This window comes from Chelonia mydas, chromosome 15, assembly GCF_015237465.2.
Source record: "Chelonia mydas isolate rCheMyd1 chromosome 15, rCheMyd1.pri.v2, whole genome shotgun sequence".
Classification (NCBI taxonomy): domain Eukaryota; kingdom Metazoa; phylum Chordata; order Testudines; family Cheloniidae; genus Chelonia; species Chelonia mydas.
Genome location: NC_057856.1, coordinates 17,558,100 through 17,580,099, shown reverse-complemented (window position 1 = coordinate 17,580,099; position 22,000 = coordinate 17,558,100). Strand labels below are relative to the sequence as shown.

Sequence of the window (22,000 nt, the reverse complement as noted above, 5' to 3'; positions counted from 1 at the left end):
TTAAAAGCATCATTAGACTCTCAAGGCCATGCAAGTTGTGCAAGGAGTGGCACTGATCACCTCACTAGATAAGGCATGTTTTTACAGTGCACCCAGCTCAACGTGCAGGTAGGGGGATGAAGTTGACCCAAGGTGTGTGAATGAATGATTAAAATTATACCTAAAACCAGGGATGGTATTTTATTCAAAGCCAGCCTTTTATAAACCCTAAACCTTCATTTTCTAAAAAACAGTTGACACTTCATGTCTGACACAAAACTACATGCAAATGAACAACAGCTCTCTGGTCAGACTAGGCACTACTGCCTTTTTTCCCCCTTCTTCCCCCACCCCTGTGCCCCAGAACTTCTGCACATTGTGCACAGACCCTGTGTTGTGCCATTGAACCTCTGGTTTTGTGATACCATAGGTTCAAGCAGTCCTAAAGCGTAAAGAGGAGGAGGATCAGCAAATGAAACAACTTATTCAAGCCTTACAGACTGCCTTAGAAAGAGAAAAGTCAAAAGTTAATAACCTGAAAGAGCAGGTAAGGGCTCAGATTCTGCTTTTTTACTTCATAAGTGATTTAAATACAAAATATTGAATAAGTAGTAAATTCTGTTTTATGTGTGCGTGTCTCACCCATGTATCATCTCTACCTTTTAATAATCCTATAATACTGGTCAGATGAAGAAAAGCTGTCTATTTTGCATCTGTAGGTTGCGGCAGCCAAAGTAGATGCGGCACATAACCGTCGTCATTATAGAGCTGCTGTTCTTGAGCTGAGTGAAATTAAGAAAGAGCTCCAAGCCAAAGAACTGCTTGTCCAAGCCCTTCAGGCTGAAGCAGACAAACTACAGTAAGTATACAATAACATATCCTAAACACTAAGTTTCTTAGAACAAGGTGAATAAAATGGTTGCAATCTATTAAGAAATCTAAGAACAACTTATGTATTTGAATTTTTGGTTTTGGTCCTCAGGTCTGTGTGGAATTAGTCCTGTCTGAGTCTTATCACTTGCCACAAGTGTGCACTGCTTGCAAAAACACTTCTATTTTCTGTCTCATGATTCTTGTACTGTATCTGGGATACACTTTCTTCAGACCATCTCACCTGCACTTCTTACAGTTTTGATACTGAATGATAGATGAACCCTGCCTCATATACTTGATGAGGTTAACACTCTTCTCAATATCTTGACTCTGTTGCACTTCCCTTTTCCATATCCCTGAGACCTTAATTGCAGGATGACCTCGATAAGCAAATAAAGCTTCAGCTGACTATCTACTTTTATGGTATATACCAATTTGTTTTGTTATGTGGAAATTTGAACTGGCTGCCTGCTGCTGAACGTACTGGTTATTCCATCATGTTCCAGTGTCTTCAGAATGCAGGATGTGAAAATTTGAAGTACAAGACCTCAGTGAAGCTGCTTACAGGATTTTGAGCTTTTTGGAATGATGCTTTTTTTTTTTTTTAAATGTCAAATAATTTCCTTAAGGCTTTGTCTAAACAAACGTTGTACTTCTTTAACTATACCAGTATGGTTCCATCCACTGTGGATGGAATAGTTTATTCCAATATGAGAAGGGTAATAAGCTATGCCAGTATAAGCACTTTTATACAGGTATAACTGTGACCACATTAAGAATTGTACCCGTATAACTATTTTGGTAAGAAATCACACCCCAGCTGAAATAGGTATACCAGTACAAAAACTGTGGGTAGACCAGGCCTTATTCCTTCCTCCCTCCACCATAGAATTAACTTGTCATCTCACAGCCTCAGTCCTGCAGATAACACTGACATCAATGCCAGAATGGATCAGTATGGGAACTGCTTCTTTTAAAATATCCTACTAACAGCTTTTCCTTCATATGAAATATTATCAGCCATCAAGACATATGTCAAGAAGTATGTAGCTATATATCAATATATCTATCTTACTGAAATTCTGTCTTTTGGCTAAAATCCAGGGGTGAGCATATAGACAAAACTTGTCAAAGAAATAGTTCACCAGACTTTGCTGCTAATTTTATAAATCCTAGACTATTTTGTGCCTCAAGCTGATGATCTATATCACGTACTGTTAAATATTTCATCTTATTAGCCATATCTGTTATATTATAAAGAGATAAAAATACAGATAATGGCAATTTGAGGTTTTCTGCCACTTCCATTCTAGGGTTGAGGATGGGAAACATTCTCAAGAAGTATCACAGTTCCAGCAAGAGTTGGCAGAAGCCCGGTCTCAACTCCAGCTTCTACAAAAACAGCTGGATGAACAACTTAGCAAACAGCCTGTAGAAAACCAAGAGGTAAAAGCTTCTAGTTAATTCCTTACTCCCATACTGAATACGTCTTATTCAGGAGCATGAAACAGAAGGTTTAATTCACATCTCACCTGAACAATTTTTGTATGATTTTCTTTTAATCAGCCGTCTAAAAAGTGGGAGATGTTTACAGCAAATAAGTAACAATTAAAATACTCATCAAATTTATGATTGATTGCTCCTGTAATGAATTTTAAGGTTTTTTTTTTCCTCTCTCTGTAGGTTGAAGACCTCAAATGGGAGGTGGCGCAGAAGGAGAGAGAAATCCAAACGCTGAAGCAGCAGTTGGACATGACTGAGCAACGTAGTCAAAAGGAGTTAGAAGGAATACAGCTAGTATTACAGGTACTTGAACTGGCCTGTATGACTCTGATAGACAGGTGTTTTCATTGAAGAGTAAATCTACAATTGGGGAGGAGATAGAGGGACACTGTAAGGTTAAAAAGCAAAGTACTGTACCAGTGTTACATATAAAACTGTAGATGATTAAAACTGAGAGACTTATTGAGATTTATTAGTTTCCATTTCATTATTGTGTTTGCTTTTTGTACTGAAACAAGCTTGGACAAGCAGCATAGGCTAGTCATGTGTTTCTAATTAGCTTCACTTTCTGGTTCTTCTGCATGAACACAATGCTGCTGTGCCCAGTTGGCAAATAATAGCAATGGAGTGAGATGGAGGGGTGGTAGTTACTATTGAAATTAAAGAAATGATGGAAACATTTCTTTTGGGTCTTGTCAAAACTTACTTTTTACAAAATCTAAATCTAAACTTCACTTGACAGTGCCCCTTCAAGAAACCTTGCACTGGTGAATTATCAAACAAATGACTTGATAGGAATAGGTACTGTAGGACTTGTAGATAATGGTTTAAATGAAGCCAGTATCTATCACTGCAAGAAGGAGCAAGAATATGTTGTTTAAATAGGTTGTCCTACAATACTCTTTCAAAAGGTAATACATTGAATTAAATGTTTCTGGCTTATATTAGTGGCATATCCTACACTGGCATCTGACTTGAGAATTTAGCAAGTAGCTGAAATATTTAAACTAGTAGAATATATAAAACTGCGAGAGTCATTCAGCTTGCAGTTTAATGGTTTTTAGCAGTTAAAATATGAACACTGTACTAATAAGCTGGAATTTTCCACTTTAGACGGTTTCCCTCACACTGTTTTTAAGCTTCTTTAATGGTTAATTTTTCATTCTTTAGAATATCAAGACCGAGTTGGAAATGGTGCGGGAAGATCTGTCAATGACTCAGAAGGACAAGTTCATGCTTCAGGCTAAAGTGACTGAATTGAAGAACAGCATGAAGACACTGCTGCAGCAGAACCAGCAGCTGAAGACTGACCTGAAGCATGGCAAGATGAAGAAGGTATTTAAGTAGGAAAAATACTTTATTTTAAAATTAATTGGGAACAAAGTTTTCTGTAGCATAACTTCATGAGAACCCTGATATAATCATAATGTCAGAATTACACGTGGGGATCTGTGGTTTTCTTATTTTATAAACAGTAATTCCTGGGGGATTTGCTGGTTTGTAAACAGGGAGTTCACTTCTCTTTCAACAGAATATCTTTCTTTCTGTGTATTGAAGCATCATGTTGCATTCACATGTTGATTCAGTGCAACAAACCAAAAAAGGAGAGAGAGAAATAATAAACAGTGGGCAAATCTTCACTCCTTTAGATAAGCCCTTAAAAGGGCACATGCTTATGCAGTCTGTCTAAGTCCTTTCTGGTCTCTTTCACTCATATTTTCAACAGTTAATGGCTTCTTCACTAGTTCTCATATTTAGTACTTATAAAGAAAAGTACTCTAGCAGTGAGTCTCTCTTTTTTTCTTCTGCTGACTACTTAGTAAGAGAATCTTTCATGGACCAACTCCCCTTTCCATCTCCCAGTACTTGATTATCAAAATATTTCACCTTGAGAACAGCAGGAAGGGTTCTGCAGATCACTGGTGATCCACTGATTACAGTTTGAGAATCAGTGCCCTTCAGTGTAACCCAAAATGTCCAAAAGGATTTCCTTGACCTATGCCAGTATTTTGTCTGAACTGGCCTCTTGAGTAACATTCTCCCCAACCCCCCCGTATAGTTAAACTTACCACAGAGGACCAGGGCAATTAATTGAATGCAATACTGTCTCCGTTGTCTATTCATCGGTCCCTTAATAGTATGAGATCTTGACTAGAGACTGTCCCTCTTATCTAGTATATAGAACTGAAGAACCTTTGACTCCACCTCACCTACCTGTCTAGAATATATTTGTTTACTCACAAGTATGACTGACAAACTAGATTGATTCAATCTGTTATGTAGCTGAGTCTACTCTGCGAGTAATCTTCTATTATCCTCTGAACTCTGACCATTATGCAAGTATGTGGATATGGAGCAGGATTTAATACTGTTCCTATGTGGTAAGAGTGATGTCAAGGAACGTGTTTTATTCCGTTTCTGTTTGGGTTTTTTTGTTTTTCCTTTAAACAGAAGAAGGAACTGAAGGGAGAGACTAATTCTTCAAATCCTGTGACTCCAGTGAAGATTCCTGACTGTCCAGTACCTGCCGCACTGCTAGAAGAGCTCTTGAAACCACCAACAGCTGTGAGCAAGGAGCCTTTGAAAAACCTGAACAGCTGTCTCCGCCAACTAAAGTATGACACTTTTTTTTTTTTAAACCACATGTTATCTAATATTAAACATATTTTTAAAAGTCTGTATCTGGAAGGTGACCCTTGTGTTAGTTTTCTCTTTGATGTGCTGCCTGGATTCCTGTCTGCTATAGAATGTTCGTTAAACATTTTCATTTTTGTAGCAGTTTTCATATCTCACCCTACAAAACTCCCAAGTGAGCTGTATTGCTAAGAGAGCTACACTCCCTCCCTATCCGAAGCAGATTCTGGGACGGCAGGTTGATTGAGTGTGCTAAGGTTTTTGTCTGTTCCTTATTCTGTATTGCTTTCTTCCCCTTCTTCTTCCACTTTATAGCATTATTTGTTCTCTAGCATATCAGTATGTTAGTAAAATCTACATCCAAGTTGCTGTCATTTAGCTGCTTGGGAGGGTTAAATGCTTCCACTGAGGCTACAGTTCTGCTTCATGCCTGACCAGGGGGATGTATGGAAAAGAGCACACTGCAATGTTGCCCTCTCCCTTTGGACTAAGTGTATCCTCTCCATGTTGCTCCCAGCCCAGGGATTAAGAATCCTGAGTTTCTTGGAGACTTAGGCTATGTTTACACTTCAAACACTGCAGCTGCACTGCTGTAGTGCTTCAGTGTCACTTCAGCAACAGGAGGGATGTTCTCCCATCACTGTAGTTAATCTACCTCCCTGAGAGGCAGTAGCTAGGTTGATGGGAAAATTCTTCTGTTGACGTAGCGTTGTCTACACCAGGGGTTAGGCTGGCTTAACTTCATGTCTCTCGGGGATGTGAAAAATCCACATCCCTGATACATTAGTTATGCCATTGTAAGTTTTCGGTGTAGACCGGCTCTCAGTTCTTCCATATATAAGTGCATTGTATTTCCATTATGCTTCAGGTAATTTTGGGTAGATATCAAGCCTCAGAAATGATTTAAATGAATTAGTCAGTGTTTAATCACGCCTTTTTTTTCCCTGTGAGACTAACTTTCAACTGATGATACTTCCGCTTTCTCTCGCACCATTTTCAAAAGGCAAGAAATGGACAGCCTTCAGCGTCAGATGGAGGAACACACCATAACAGTACATGAATCGATGTCTTCATGGACTCAGATTGAAGGGCAATTAATGGACCTTACTTCTACCTGTCCTGCAACAGCATCAGGCGAGCAGGAAATTCCTGCTGTGGACATAAAAGAACAGAATCACAATGCTGGTGACAAAGAAGCATTGAAACAATGACCGTTGTTTTTCATCACAACTGCTTTAAGTGTGTACAAGAATCTATCATTATTTATTTGTTTCAGTGGATTTCTTTGTTAAAGGCAAAAGCAGAGCAAATGAATGGTTTCAAGGAATCAGCAAAACATTCACTGCGGACCATGCTGTATTAAGGTTTCATATGAAACCATCCCTCACCTCACTGAAGTAGGTAAATCCATGTTGGGGACAGATGATAAATTTGGCCCATTTATGCGCCTAGGCAGAAATTCAGAGGAAGGATTAAAAAAAATCTGAATTATTATTAGAGATAGGCCAAGAAGGCAGTGTTAGATTCTGGATCTGGATTTGTTTAATTTAGTTAAGGAATCACTGTAATCTTGCAACATCAGATTATCTCAAATTTTCCACCATTTTGGGCTGCATCCAAATCGTATCTAAAAAAGTAAGACTTTTTCCAGTTCCAACCATAGGCACTGGGTCAGGCTTGGGAATCTGAATCCAAAACCTCCACCCTCTTGAGTTCAGGCTGTAGGTGTCTGGATTTCAGATTTTGGTTCAAGCCTGTCTCTAGTTATGACAAGCACGATTGCCCTGTATTAAAAGAAATCGACTATAAAAGTTGGTCAGTGCAGACCAGTAACTTTCTTTGGCAATGTTTGCCCAGGACATTTTCTGGAGTGCCTGATTTCCCTCTTGCATTCTCAGGCCAGTAGGGAGCTTTGTTTCACTGCACAAATGCTTTTTTTGCACCTTTTTAGTTAATTTCTGAAGTAGACATCCCTGGTACAGGGTATGTATATAAATAGTAATCATCTGACCTGGAGTGTCTGTTTTAATATGCTTATACAGTAAATTAAGATTGACATGGGTGTTTTTGTTACTGCCATTGTTTTAATGTTTGACATTTAAGTTTGCTGTTGGAAAACATTGTACATAGTCCTTAGGGAAACTAGCCCAAAAAAACAGAGATTTTAGAAATGTAACTATTTTATTTGTATCTTTTTAAAGACAAAATGATATGCCTATAAAATTATTTTTATTTGCATTAGCTTTAACTTTGTTTTCCTTTTCTCATCCTGCTCCCAAATAGGTGCACATTGTTTATGAATGGGAGCATTGGCACTACTGCAGCCTTCCTTGCAGAGGCACCCTGCTCAGTCTAATGCAAGATGGCTGAAGCAATGGCCTTAGATTCATTTCTCCTTTGATCACATCCCTGTCCTGTTGACAGTGCAGGGATAGGTCATCCCTTCCTCATTCCTCTAGAAGTAACACGGATGCTTTGTTTTGCCTACTCTACAGTCTGAATCACACTTTGCCACATGACAAACTTACATCTAGAGGAATCAGTGGATGCTCACATACATACATACATGTACTTTTTGTTTTTGTTGAAAGATATAGAAAATAGGGACAGTTACATGCTCTGTAGTTTGTATTTTTTGACCAATCAATACCAGTAGATTAACTTACTGAAAAAACTGATGAGGTTCTCGTGAGATAAGGATTGTTTGTTACTTAGATTTTGCATTTACTGAGACACATTATCATTGTTATCTCTGTTCTGCAGATGGTCAAAATCCATCTTTTTCTAGAAAGGCAGTTATCTCTTTTCTTTGAGAGGGCTGCTTTTTTGCAATATCTTTATTTTAAAAAATGCTAAAACAAACAAATTTACCTTCTATCTAAAAATGTAGTTCTCTAAATCTCTTTTACTCAAGCTCTAATCCTGCTGAACAGTTTGTACTGTCTAAACTGACTGTGAAACTCCAGTATTGGATTATACCTTTTTTTTTTTGGCTAAAATTAAAATATGAAGGACTGATATTAAAGTTAAAAGTCAAGGATTTCAGGTTTGAGAGGGAAGGAATGGTTTAATGTGGCCTTAGTTGCCAATCATGCAGGGTTACTGAACTGTTTTAAAAAAAAGCCAAAAGCTTTACTTATTTCGCCCAGATGTGCTAATGTTTATATACTACTTAAGTCTTATTTTACAGAGTAAATGGTACGGAGTAATTTTGCTGCTGTTCATGTCCTTTAAGCTGCCTGTATATTGTGCTCTAAGAGGAAAAAATAAAAATACTGTCTTGTTAATTGATCAAGTTAAAACTACATAATGACTAATATATTCAGTGCAAAAAAATGTATCAAATGTTCAGGTTTTTAAGTAAAATACCATTTGTGCAGGTTTAATATTACTGTTCTGTGTGACAAAATGCATTATCTACAGGTTAAGAATCCATTATGTTTTAATTTGTAAGTTTGGCATCATTTGTACAGCCAAAGCATTTATCTGAGATTTGTATTGTACTAGTTATCGTAATGCACCCTTTTTTAGGGCAGTGCTGCATCTTTCTTAGGACTGCTAAAAGACAACAGAGCAAAGTAGCCTTAAGTGTATAGTTTTCCTCTTAAGAAAAGAGATAATTATGTTAAGTTGTGAGATACATTAGCAGGGCCATCCCTATGGAGGTGCGGGACCTGGGGCAGAAGTGACAAATCTGTCTCTTCCGGGACTGACTGCGCCGGCCAATCACGCCGGCCTGTGGGGCCCCTCAAAGCGCAGGGCCCGGAGCAGTCACCCCGATTCACCGTACCCAAGGGATGGCTCTGTACATTTGTTATGTGAAAATTGAATTCTCCTTTACTCCACCCACCTGTCTCTGAGGGTACTCAGTTTCCTTTTTTAGACTCGTAAGATATCACACTTCTTGTTCCTTTAATTTATATTCACCACCCTTTACAAAACAAAAACAAAACCCATCCTCTGGACCTAAAAGGGGTGGATGACACTTGAGGGTGCTAAATCCTATGAAGTGCTGAGGACATCCTTCTCCTAATGAAGTCAGCAGGAGTTGAGGGAAGTCAGCATGTCCTAGGAGATGCTCAGCACATTACAGATTCAAGCCTTCACTTTAGAGCCCTTCAATCTTATTCCTTAATTCAGAGAGGTAGTGATTGTGTTTTTTAAAAGGTTCTTCCTTCCACCCTGGGGTTCAGCATAATGTCTCCACAGCATTCCCAGATCTCTTGTTTCTCAGGCCAGTAAAACTAGGAGTGGGAATAAAAACCCTGGTCCCCCCTGCATGTATAAGAGCACTGACAAATAATTAAGAAGAAAATTGGTGCCTCATTAACATTGGTGTGCTTTTAGAAATTAAAGGAATAATCTCAAAGGGATCTATTTTTGCTGTGGTTTTGCACTGCAATGGAACGTAATTTCTATGTATGTTTCCTCACTCCTAGTAGTTGCTACTTCCCCAGCCAAGTTTTAATGATGAAAGAGAAATAAATGTTGCTGTATTGTGAAAAATTTACGAAGTGATAAGGTGGTAAAGTCTGCTGCATTATTTTTCAAAACCATGTATTATTTTTGTTTTTTTGAAAAAACTTTCCCAGTTGTCTGTTTTAAACCTATGTTGGAAGGAAGCTTCTAGAGTTAGTCTCTGGTGTTGTATTTTGCATGAAGTTTAATTCCATTGTCTTCCAGGTTACTTGGAAATTTCTGTGTACCACATTAGGTGGTCAGCTCAGTCCTTCCTCTTGTGAAAAGAGTTTGATCCCATACTCTTCACTCAGGCAATACCCCTATTGAAATCTGTGGGTGTTTCATGTGTGTAAGGAGTATAGTATAGTGCCCAGAATGGAAATTCTATCTAGGGCATATATATATTCATGTATTGCATATTTCTCCTCATAGACTTGAGATTCAGTGTTGTGAGTGTTTAACAGCAATTAAGCTATCCCAGAGGGCATTGATGGTGATTAATCTGGTCAATATAAATTTGATTAAAAGATGGCAAATTCACTATTGGTTTAATAGATGCACAAACTGGTGATGTATGTTTATCTTAATTTTGGAAGTGAGGTGTGAATTCTTGCATGTCATACCCCCAGTGACCAGAAGCCTTTTTTATGGGTGCAGTGTTTTCATTATGAAAGCAGAGACAGCCCAGAGTAACCATTAATGCTAGCCAGGTAGGATATGATGACGTTTAATTCCCAATAAAACATGTATCAATCCAGTCATGTGGGACCTTCTCACTTAGGAGCAGCCTTGTCCCTGTTACAGATGCAGAGATTTCTTGGGGAGGGAAACATTCTAAATATTGTAAAAGAAATGCTGTCATGTTTTATACGTGATTTTCAGTCATCTGTCTAATTCAATTGTATTTATAAAAACATTGTCATTTCACAAAGTTTCTGAGTGGATAACCCAGGGGAGGGAGGAGTTATACTATGTACAACTAATGATTATGACCTTACAAAGCATGTAATTAAAAAAATTAAGATGTGCATAGGAAATCTTTAAAAGTTTTTTGTGCAATAAACTATTTTTGGTAAAGGGTTTCATGTTTTTACTTTGATCGTGAAATTAGTACACATTTTTCAGTAAACTTCTTTATATATAAAATTCTAAAGATGCTGTACAGAAACTTTTTAAAAAGATCTGTTTTTTTAAAAGAATATTTTATTGTATATTACTTTACAATCAATAGTTTAAATGTTTTAAGATTCATTGTAATTATGTTTCCATTATATTTAATTTATTGAGCGTGTGCTGAACATGTCAGGAATGATGAAAGATAAGTGGGGTGCATCTACATTTGAAATCAAATGTACAAAACTAAACAGTGGGGAAATGTCATCATGATTTTAATTTAAATTCAGAAATTTGAAAGCAAAAGAAACTAATAAATGACTGTACCTTGCTTTCAGCATTAATCAGTATAAGTTAAAGGGACATTGTCAACCTCTGAAGGCTTCTCATTTGAAGTTGTACACGCTGGCTGGTTTATTGTACAGTCATACCTGTACAATCCCTATAAACTCTCAAGGTAGATATGCTGTACGTGCCTTGTCCATACAGGTCCTATCATTAACTGACTGTGTCCTGAAATTGTCCTACAATAATGTTTTTAATATGATTACAGGTCTTACAGCTGTGCTGGCCAGCGTGAATGAAGCTTAACATCACTTTTTTTTAAATGGTGTACTATTCACAGTGGACAGCAGTTACATTTACTAAAATAATTTTGAATGGCTCTCAAAGAACACTTTGATTCATGATCTGTCCACATTGCAGACAAAACCATACATTTATTTAAAAACTTTGTTACAAGATTTTTTCCTAGCACATCACTTCTGTAACACAGACAGGACCAAACAGTCGGTGTAGATTAGAGTAGACAATTTGTAGTACAAAAATAATTGATAGTCAAAAAATCAGCTTTCATGATGAAACATTGCCCTAGAAAACGAAAACTTATTTTCTACATTTCTCTGCCAGGTGCTTAAAATTTTTAATTAGATGTATGTTAAAATTAGCTGGTGGGAAAGGGAATCTAAATTTAATTAATCTGTCTTCGCCCCTCTCACCCCTTTTCTGTTTTTTCCCCTCTGGCTCACTTTCCCACGACTCTGCCAATGATGCTCATTCCAAGGCACTCTGACACCTCAGAGAGGCATCTGGTCCAAGCTATCTGTATTTCAGATTTATATATGTGAGACCAAGCTAGAGAGCAATGTCATGAAGTGGGTTAAAATTCAGCCTTGCCTCCAGCAGAAAAACCTTGGTTCGGTGATTGGTTCTTAGAGGGTTACTGCCCTCTGAAGTGGGTGGAGACTTTTAAAATGGTAGTTTTATTTTAGCGAAAGGATAGCTGAAAAAACACAAATTTACTTTCTATCTAAGAAGAGCAAACTAAAAACAACTGTAGAACTATAAACTCAATCAGAGCCAGACACCACTGAGTGGTCAGGAGACAACCAGACTCCAGGGAAGCTTATCAATTCATCTGGTAGCCCATTACCTGCAAAGGGGACTCCACCAACTAGCAGGTCAAGTAAACTCTGAGACATAAGCCAAAAGTAACCCCATGTCCCTAGGAGTCCACCATTACCAATACATTGTCCACAGCAAGCTCCAACCTTTTTTTTTTTTTCAAGTTCCTCCTACTGCCTTGCTGCTTTTATGATACTTAATAAAACAACAAGCTGTATGTTAGACCCTTTTCTGAGTTTCATGCAGTATCCAGTCTTGTGCCTGTCTTAAAGAGTAAGCTATTTTGGGCATAATTTGTTTACATTTTCTGTTTTATTTAGCTCAAGTACGTTGTTGGCACGGAAACAATCACTGAAGCAGAGTAGGGCTTCTAAAACTAGTGGAAGAGCAGTGGGCAGCTGAGAAAGCTACCTATGCCCCAGGGGACACACAGGGCAGTATTTTCTGAAACAAGACCTGGTCTGGTTCTAAATATAACATGCATCTTGAGAACTACAGAAGGGCTGGGGGTCAGATTCTGAATATACTATAAATGTAGTAAGTGGATAAAGGAATACTTTTTCATAAAAGTAATAATTTTGCTGAAATACAGGGCTTCTTCACCCATCTGCTCATTTTTAAATGGCTGAGTCACAATTAGTGCTGTTTCTTTTGACTATTTTTAAAAATAAAGTTAAATTGTTTATCTGCATAACTTTTTTGTGGTGTTACTCAGGGATGCTGGAACAAATGTTATAATGGGGGTGCTGAGAGCCATTGAACCAAACTGTAAACCCTGTCTATAATGGAAACCACTTCAAGCCAGGGGGTGCCGCATCAGCCCTAGTCCAACACCTATGGTGTTACGGATTCCCAAGTTCTTTGGGATCTAGCTGCTAATCTAGCAGAGACTCATGGCAGCCTTAGCTGAACATTATCAAGGGCTGGACTACGCCACTTCCACAAGGACCAAATTTTGTTAACTGAGTGACAAATCTTCAGAATGACAGTACAAAATAAAACTGGAAAAAATCTTTCTAAAGATTTTAACAGAAAGTTCTTAAAATAATGAAAGTATCAGTGTTAGAATAAAGTGTGATACAGCCATGCTAGTTTCAGAGTGGTAGCCATGTTAGTCTGTATCAGCAAAAAAAAACAAACGAGGAGTACTTGTGGCACCTTAGAGACTAACAAATTTATTTGGGCATAAGCTTTTGTGGGCTAAAATCCACTTCATTGGATGCATGCAGTGGAAATATATATACAGAGACCATGAAAAAATGGGTGTTGCCATACCAACGGTAACGAGACTAATCGATTAAGGTGGGCTATTATCAGCAGGGAAAAACTTGTAGTGATAATCAGGATGGCCCATTGCAAACAATTGATAAGAAGGTGTGAGTAACAGTAGGGGAAAAATTAGCATGGGGATCCGATGAAGTGGGCTGTAGCTCACGAAAGCTTATGCTCAGATAAATTGGTTAGTCTCTAAGGTGCCACAAGTACTCCTTTTCTTCATGGGGAAATAGTTTTTACTTTGTGTAATGACCCATCCACTCCCAGTCTTTATTCAAGCCTAATTTAACGGTGTCCAGTTACAAAACAGATTCCAGGAGGGCAGCTCCAGGCATCACTGTATCCTACACAATCCAGGAAACACTTGTCCAAATCAACTCACATTTGGCAGGAAAACCCCCTATTTTGTCCCCTACAACTCAACCTACTATGTTTTGAGGCTGACAGGGCTGGGGGGAGGCCAGGGGGCAGAATTTAGGCAAGGGAAAGGGTGAGTCTAATACACACATAGTATGTCCACATCTTGAATATTGTGTGCAGTTCTGGACACCCCATCTCAAAAAAGACATAATTGGAAAAGAGCAACAAAATATTAGGGATATGGAACACCTTCCTCAGAGATTAAAAGGACAGGGACTGCTCATCTTAGAAAAGCGATGACTAAGGCAGAATATGATAGAGGGCTATAAAATCATGAATTATGTAGAGAAAGTGAATAAGGAGGTGTTATTTACCCCCTTCACATAACACAAGAACCAGGGGTTTCACTCCATGCATCTAAAGAAGTGGGGTTTCTTTTTTACCCACGAAAGCTTACACCCAAATAAATCTGTTCATCTTTAAGGTGCCACCGGACTCCTTGTTGTTTTAGGCAGCCGGTATAGAACAAACAGAAGGAAGTACTTCGCACAACCCGCCGTCAGCCCGTGGGGCTTGTTCGTGTGAAGGCCAAGAGGATTCCGGGGTTCAGAAAGGAACTAGGTCCACCCATGGCTGTTAGCCAAGCCGGGCAGGGCTACAGCTCCATGCTCTGGGTGTCGCCACGCCTCTGACTGCCAGACGCTGGGCCTGGACGACAGGGGATGGACGGCTTGAGAAACTGCCCGGTCCCGTCCCTTCTCTCTGAAGCACCTGGCGGACAGGCGCAGCCCGCGCGAGCCCCGGCATGTTTTTTTCCCATCCGGCGGCGGGGCCGTGCAGTTGTTAAGTTCCCGTCAGGCAGTAGCCTGGACAGCTTATTATTGTGCGCTCTGCTTTCCCATCAAGCACTTGGGCAGGACTCAGGAGGTGTAGGCGGGAGGGGGAGCTGATTTCCTGTCAGGCAGCTCCGTGAAGGGGGGGGAAAAGATCTGTTTTTTTTCCTCAGGCACTGGAGAACACAGACCTAATCTGGCGGGTGGGGTCCTTGTAAGGCCCCCTGGGGTGCGGCGCACGCGGGCGCGATAGCGGTGCCCGCGCGGGGCGGGGAGGGGGAGGAGGAGACGGAAGCCGGGAGGCTGCCTGAGGTACCGTCCCTAAAGGGCGTTTGTTAAGGGAGTGCCCGGGATCTGGCGTGAGGCGGGTGGGCTGAGCTTGGCCTGGGCCTGGGCTTGAGACGGAACGGGGATGGAGCGGTGGGCCGGGTCGGTCTGGGGTTCCCTGTGGGGGGCCGGCGGGGGCCGCTGGCCGGGCTGGGAGCTGTTGGTCGCCTGCGCGGTGATCGGCGTGGTAGGCTGGCTGCTCCGCTTGCTGAACAGGAGGCCGGGCGGCCGGAGGGCGCCGGGGCCGCTCCCCTCGCCACCCGCGCTGCCCGGGGGGAGCCGGCGCTGCAGTGGGAGCCGCCCAGGTGAGAGACTGTGGGGAAGCCGGGAGGGGGAGCGTTGCCTCCAGGCCTGCTGGATGAACGGCCGGGCTCTGACGGGGCAGCAGCCTGGGGTAACCGCCTCCATGGCCCCCGCAGATCTCGGGGCCTCCAGGCGCTTCTCCCCGGTTCTTCACGGGCCCTTTCTTACTCGGGCAGCCGGACTCTGCGGCCTGCCCACCGAGTGCCTCCCTCACCCCTTGTCGGACCTGACTCCCCTGAGAGCGTCGCGGCGTCTGTGTGTGCAGCTGCTGCTCTGCTTCTCTTCTCGCCGAGCCTGCCACACCCTTGCTCTTTGTTGTGGGGCTCGCCTGCCCCACACCTCCCTCCAGACGCCTCTGGCTAGACTTGCCTGCAGGCAGCATTGCTGCTTGTGCCTCCAACTCCCCACCACGTGTTATCTGCGCCACCCCCAGGGATCACTCTCTTTCCAACGTGTCCCTTCCCTGTTTTTCCTTTCCCGTCTCCCGCTCGCACGTTGTCTTTGCCCAGTGTTTTCTCAACATCGTGTCACTAACCTCACCCTAGTAATCATCCGTCCTTTTTCCGTCTAGGCTCCCTCTTCCCCACATCTTATCGCAGACACATTTTCCAGTATATTTTTTACCACACGCGTGAGTGTGAGACTCTTAGGTGCCATAGTAATAGGCACTTTAGAAATACCCGAAACACAGAGTCCCGACATACACACTATTCTTCTGTTGCACACACATCTTGGCTACTTCTTCACCTGATTTGTAGCTAAAGACAGGGCTGTGTTTTAGGATTGTGCAGGTTTTAAGGCGGGAGGAATTAAATGATATGATCTCATTGAAATACTTGTCTCACAATGTTTCTTAACATAATGGAGAGTCTTTCCGAAATTAATTCATATGTATAGCTGTTGCAGAAAACTGAAAGTTTTGGCAAACTGGGTGGGTGAAAAATGGATTTGAAGACTAAGGGCAGGTCTACATATACAGTGGTGCAGCTGTGCCTAAGCAGCTGCAGCATGTCTGGTGAAGATGCTCTATGACAACATGAGCTGCTGTCCTGTTGGCATAATAAAACCACCACCATGAGTTGCAGAAGCTATGTTGGCAGGAAAAGCTCTCCCGCCAACATAGCGCTGTCCACACTGGCACTTATGTTGGTGTAATTTATTCACACCCCTGAGTGACAGAAGTTCTGACTTGTAGAGATAACTGCAGTGTAGACATAACTTTAATCATTGCTTGAAAACACAGTGCTTAAAACAATTTTAAAGAGTAGTAAAAGCTGCAAAAATGAAAACCTTTTTTGATTTAAAAAAAAAACGGAAGTGGGGATTGTGTCTTGATGCAGTGGTATGCAAATACAACCTTTCAGATCTCCAGTTTTATTCCTACCTTCTGTCAAATAGGGACTTCGCTTTTGATAGTAAATATGACATAAATATGACCCATACCAGTTGGATCTATTTATAATAATGTCTCAGCTTCCTCCCCAAAATAATTACTTTATTTAAATGTGTTTAATGATATGGTCACCTGAGGTGAAGTATATTTCAGTTTAGTTTACTGTATATACCTGTTCATAAGCTGAATATTTTTGGTAAAAAAGTGATGCATCAAAGAGCGGGGGTCGGCTTATAAACCAAAATTTGATGACTTTAAACTCTATGAAATCATTGAATTGAATATCTAATACATTGTTGTTTTGTTTACTTGGAGCGTCTGCAGGCATGGAGCCCCTCAGTTCTGTGTGGCCACGCGCCACTTCCCGCAGCTCCCATTGGCTGGGAATGGCAAACTACAGCCACTGGGAGCTGAGCGGGCTCAGTGCCTCTAAACGCTCCAGGTAAACAAAACGTCCCGACCCGCCAGCGGCTTACCCCAGTGGGCTGGGAGCCAGAGTTTGCCAACCCCTGAAATATAGGGTTGGCTTATGAAAGGCCCACTTTTTACTATTTTTACCTATCCATCTTGGGGTGTTGGCTTATAAACAAAGGGGCTAATGATTGAGTATATATGGTAATTGTTTTATGATTTGTGCTCTCCTTGCTTTCTCACCCCAAGGTGCTAATAAGATAGATATGTGGCAAAGTAAAGGGATAGTTTAGTAGGGGAGTTGCTGTTTAAGGAAAAAATTCAGAGATCAAACAGCATGACAGTGCAACTGAATCTTAGTTTTCCCTCAGAAACACTCTTCCAGACTCTATAGTAGGAAAAAGCTGAAGTCTTTATGGTATCTTGTAGTATGCTGTGAGGTTATTTTTAAAGCATGTGTACCATTTAGCTCCTACAAACTGTAATCACACATTTTAAGTTTAGTTATGGTCTTCAGAGTCAAGTCCCATGTATGGGTTTTTATGGTAAGAAATGTAATAGTTTACACTGAGATCATATTTGCTTGCAGCCTCTGCCACTTGACTGAATGTGGAAGCTGAGAGCATGGGTATTAGAGGCAGAGAAGCATGCAGGATAACAGGCAGTGTGTAACAGTGGAGGCTATTCCTGTGGTAAGAGAATTCCTGTGCTACCCCCATAACTTTTAGGTAGACGGGTTGGAGGCAAAATGAAGTGTCATTGATGGAGAGGGAAATCTGGCAAAGTGACCAGTCACACTTCCAGTTGTTTGCCCTGAGAACAGGGAGAGGAGAAGAGCCATTTTAGTTTCTAAAAATTGTTTTTTCCGTGTGTTGACTGGAAAAATACTATACTATCTTTTTGCAACCTACATAGTTCTCTCCTTCATGAGCAGATAACTAAAATAACTTATGTCACGCTTTCCCTTGCATTTAATAGAATATTTCAATAGTCAGAAAAAAGCGGAGTGTTTGTAGCTACATTTGATGTCACTTTGCATTTTTTCCAGGTGAAATAACAATGGATACTATATTGTCTCGACTGAAGCAGCTAACGCCAGATGATCTTAGAGAAGAAATTGTGAAAGCTGGACTGAAGTGTGGACCCATTACCTCAACCACCAGGTTTATTTTTGAAAAAAAATTGGCTCAGTTTTTGTTGGAACAACAAGGAGGGTTGGAGATTAATGCATCCACTCTTTCAGAGAAATCTTCTGAAAACATTGCATTTCATAGTAGCCAGTCAGAAATACAAAGAGCTTGGAAATCTACTGCAGTGAACCACAAGAGTCATGTAAATGTCTCTGAAGAGGGAGACTTTGGGTACAATATGGGCCTGAATCCCCCAGAAGAGGAAGTTGTAATGCACAAGACCTGTTCTGCATCAGTCTGTGGAGGAGTAGATGTTGATTCACAAATAAATGCTCAGACACCATCTAGAGATCCTCCTCTATACTATGGCGTATGTCCAGTTTATGATGACATACTGGCAAGAAATGGTAATTACATTTATAATTTCATGTTTGACTATTTTTGAAGGTCAGAGATCGCATGTGCCTTTTACATTACATATTACAAAAGAAAGTAACATTTTCCAGCTGGTGTATTCCTTTTTTAGGTATATAGTGTTATTACTCCTGAGGGGAATTCAGCATCAAAAATTAAAAATTCTGCGCACAGTATTTTAGAATTCTGCATATTTTATTTGTCAAATAATGCAATATAATCACACCAGTTTCAATTATTTTGGTAATTTATTTAAACTACAATACATTGGATGGGAGTGGGGAGCACTGGAGGAAATCTCTAAATCCCCTTTGTCTAATAGTAATGTAGCTAGTTTTGACCCTTTATTTCTAGTTATTAGTCAACAAATGTATGGAGACATGCTCAGTATTAAATCATAGGCAACTAAAGCGCAAGTCAGGGCTGGGGAGTCAAATTCAGAATTTATATTGGCTACTGATCATCTTCAGAAAGGTTAGGTAGTAAACAGTTCATGGAGCGCGTTTTGATGTCTAAATTTTTGCCCTGAAAAATTTTCCTCAGTTCGAATCACTAAAGCACCAAAGCATTTATAAGACCATACTGTCATTTACAATAAGGATCTAAAAGAAAACGAGTACTTGTGGCACCTTAAAGACTAACCCATTTATTTGAGCATAAGCTTTCATGAGCTACAGCTCACTTCATCAGATGCATGCTTATGGTCAAATAAATTGGTTAGTCTCTAAGGTGCCACAAGTACTCCTTTTCTTTTTGCGAATACAGACTAACACGGCTGTTACTCTGAAATAAGGATCTATTACACCACTCTGGCAATGCAAAGGAGCCTTAAAACTTTTTACTCCTGGGAGTAAAATTCCCCCAGGAGTAAACTTTTACACCTGTTTTATGCTTCTGGGGGAATTCACCAAGAATGGGAACAATTCACTAACAACAATGGGAACAACTAAGCAGGCAGGCTGCTACATTATGCTGTGCCTGAGGGGACAGAGCCTGCCTCATGCCTACCTCCAAACACCCTGAAGTCCTGCCCCTCCATGCTGGGCATCCAGCAATAGTGAGCCAGAGGGACAGTCTCTCTTGTTTGCTCACATGCCTGCAGGGGCTGGGGTGGGGTGGTGAATGACATCTCTCCATGCATGCCCAGCCGTTCTCCCCCCACCCCACTGATTTATGTCTCTGCTGGCTGTTGTGGAGGGGTGGAGTGACTGCTCTTGCAAATTCCCTTTGCTTCCCCTCAGAAGTCATATTTCTGTAGGGAAACAAAGAAATCTGTGGAGGACGTGAGTTTTGCACCCATGAGTATCTCAGAATTCCCCCAGGAGTAAACTGTTGTATCATCATGAACTGAGATAGCGAAGAGGACACTTGGGCCAGTGGAGCCATAATGTGACCTATATTGCCTTTTTGTTTTATCTGTTGTCAACGTTCATGGCATTCTTTGTTTAATTTGGATATTTGTACTTGTTTAAAACAATCACAGCAAATCAGTAACCTGGCAGTTTGGTGTGGGCTCAGCATGAATTTAGATAAACAAGAAGCTTACAGTTGTAAATGATTATTAGAACACTGTTTTTAAATTATGAAAATTTTTCTTAGTAGCACTTTACAAAAAACTAGAATTACAGTGATGATAATCCTGCCCCCCTGGAAGGGACTTGTCACCCTATCATGCATGCTTGAAAATACTGGGGTGGCAAATTCCATTTGTTTTTACCATCCCTTTGACAAGTCGTCCAGTTACTCTTGTGTAGGGCATGGGTTTTCAAACAATGGGAGAGGAGTGTCACAAGCTTATCGGGGGCATGAGGACCTGATGTGAAACAGAACACTCTTGCATCTTTGCTACTTTCTGAGAAGCTGGAACCGGTGGAGGCAGTGCCTCTCCGCAGGCAGAAGCAGTGGTGGCAGCTGCTGCTCAAGGCAAGGCCCCAGGAAGAGGGGTTGGAGAATGAGCCTACCCCCATAGTGACTGTTACTGCCCACTCCCACCCTCCAACCTCACACCCTGCCTGTATGTGCTGCAGCCAGTGGGCTGGTAGCAGCAGGCAGTAATGCAGCAAGTGGGGGCTGGGCAGCAGCAGCAGTGTGGAGGAAGTGAGTGGAGTCAGCCGATGCAGCCTGTTAGGGATCTCGGCCTGGCACTGAGGGGAGAGGGGCTGTCTGGGGCTATAAGAGGAGGAAGTTGGCTGGAGAATAGGGGGACAGGTCAGGCTTGGGAGGAGAGGAAAGGGGCACACACAAGGGACATGAATTTCTGAAGGGGGATGCAACAAAAAAAATTTGGGACCCTCTGGTCTAGGGCACTGATTCTCAAATTATGGCCCATGGAGCCCTTCCTCGAAATGAAACACTGAGAATTGAGTGGTATTTAATTAGGTTATTAAATAGGGAGGTTGGTCTCTGAGAAAATGTTACAAAGTCCTTTTACAGAATGAAAAGGTTTGAATACTGCTGATCTGGAATAATGTGGTTAATTTGAGATTAGAGCAAATCTTGTTTCCCTGTAATGACCAACCATTGTTGCTATAGTAGTGACCTGGTGAAAGTTTTCATTCTTTTTGTTTTCTTCCCTCCCCAGACAAAATGCATCCGAGAGATTAAGCATTTTGTTTCAATGCAAGTGGCAATACCCATTTGAGGGAATGGGTATAAAAATTTGTTATGAAAGATTTAATGTACATTCTGAGACTTTCTGAAGATATATAGTTTATCTTCAGCTCCTAGTAGTGTAGGAGTTTAAGTAATTGAGAATGTACTAAATAATTTATATAACATTGTACATTTATATGGTACTTTACAACATTGATTAACACATTATTTTGCCCCAATGAACATATTGTAAGTTATTTTGTAGCTTCTTCTGGTCTGTGAAACAAGAATTGTCCCAAGGTTTTCATATATTGTTTTAAATTTTCAGTGTTAAGAATTTATAAACAGGGCCCTGTGTAAATCATGATTGATTGATTTTTTTTTGTTTGTTTGCCATTTACAGTTGTGAATTTTCTAAAGTATTGAATTTCACGGAATTAGTATGGAATTAATTTTAAAGTAAATTTATTCAATTTCAAGGATGGAATTAATTTTACAGATAATGTTAGTAAATTTTGATGTTGTCCTTTTTTAAATAATCATGGACTGGGGACATTTTAATTATTTACACTGGACCCTACTTATAAATTCTTGTCTATTTTTAATTTGATTGGGATCTGTGTATGAGTTCATAATATTTTTTTAATGGCAGTTTGCCATTATTTTGGAGTTTTTACACTGTTTGCTTGTTTGAAGGTTTTGTCTAGAAGTGTTGGGGAAAAATCAGTAAGCATCACTTCCAGTGTATAGAATCACGGTTATAAGTCATTCCACTTGTTCTACCATAACAGCTGGCATTCATGAGCATCCCTACTAGATGTCACTCAGGTGAAAGAAAAATAAGGAGAGAAATGATCTTCTCTCACTTTTTACACCACCTATTCAAGAGGAACAAAAAAAAGCAATCAGAAAAAGAAGCAGTCAACACTTCATTCAAAAAATGTAGGTTTTGAACTGATGGCATCAGTAGTTTTTATTACCAAGTTCTATGTATT

The 22,000-nt window shown here is 40.6% G+C and overlaps 2 protein-coding genes across 12 annotated transcripts in view; both read left to right on the top strand.

Annotated features, from left to right (window-relative positions):
* The window catches only part of GOLGA3 (golgin A3), a 38,656-nt gene extending 28,129 nt beyond the window's left edge, over positions 1–10,527 (top strand). For all 5 annotated transcript variants that reach the window (XM_037879052.2, XM_037879050.2, XM_043529753.1 and 2 more), the window contains 7 exons: positions 410–526; positions 699–838; positions 2,166–2,298; positions 2,536–2,658; positions 3,526–3,690; positions 4,807–4,970; positions 5,993–10,527. In XM_037879052.2, coding sequence (XP_037734980.1) covers positions 410–526; positions 699–838; positions 2,166–2,298; positions 2,536–2,658; positions 3,526–3,690; positions 4,807–4,970; positions 5,993–6,200 — 1,050 coding nt within the window. In that variant the 3' untranslated portion in view covers positions 6,201–10,527. The remainder of the gene's footprint in view (positions 1–409; positions 527–698; positions 839–2,165; positions 2,299–2,535; positions 2,659–3,525; positions 3,691–4,806; positions 4,971–5,992) is intronic.
* A 4,068-nt stretch (positions 10,528–14,595) lies between these two features.
* Positions 14,596–22,000, top strand: part of ANKLE2 (ankyrin repeat and LEM domain containing 2) — a 50,230-nt gene continuing 42,825 nt past the window's right edge. For 5 of the 7 annotated variants that reach the window (XM_043529947.1, XM_043529945.1, XM_043529950.1 and 2 more), the window contains exons 1-2: positions 14,649–15,067; positions 17,918–18,406. In XM_043529947.1, coding sequence (XP_043385882.1) covers positions 14,848–15,067; positions 17,918–18,406 — 709 coding nt within the window. In that variant the 5' untranslated portion in view covers positions 14,649–14,847. Of the gene's footprint in view, positions 15,068–17,386; positions 17,415–17,917; positions 18,407–22,000 lie in introns of those variants that run through there. The other 2 variants (XM_037878761.2, XM_043529949.1) reach the window with 2 other exon arrangements.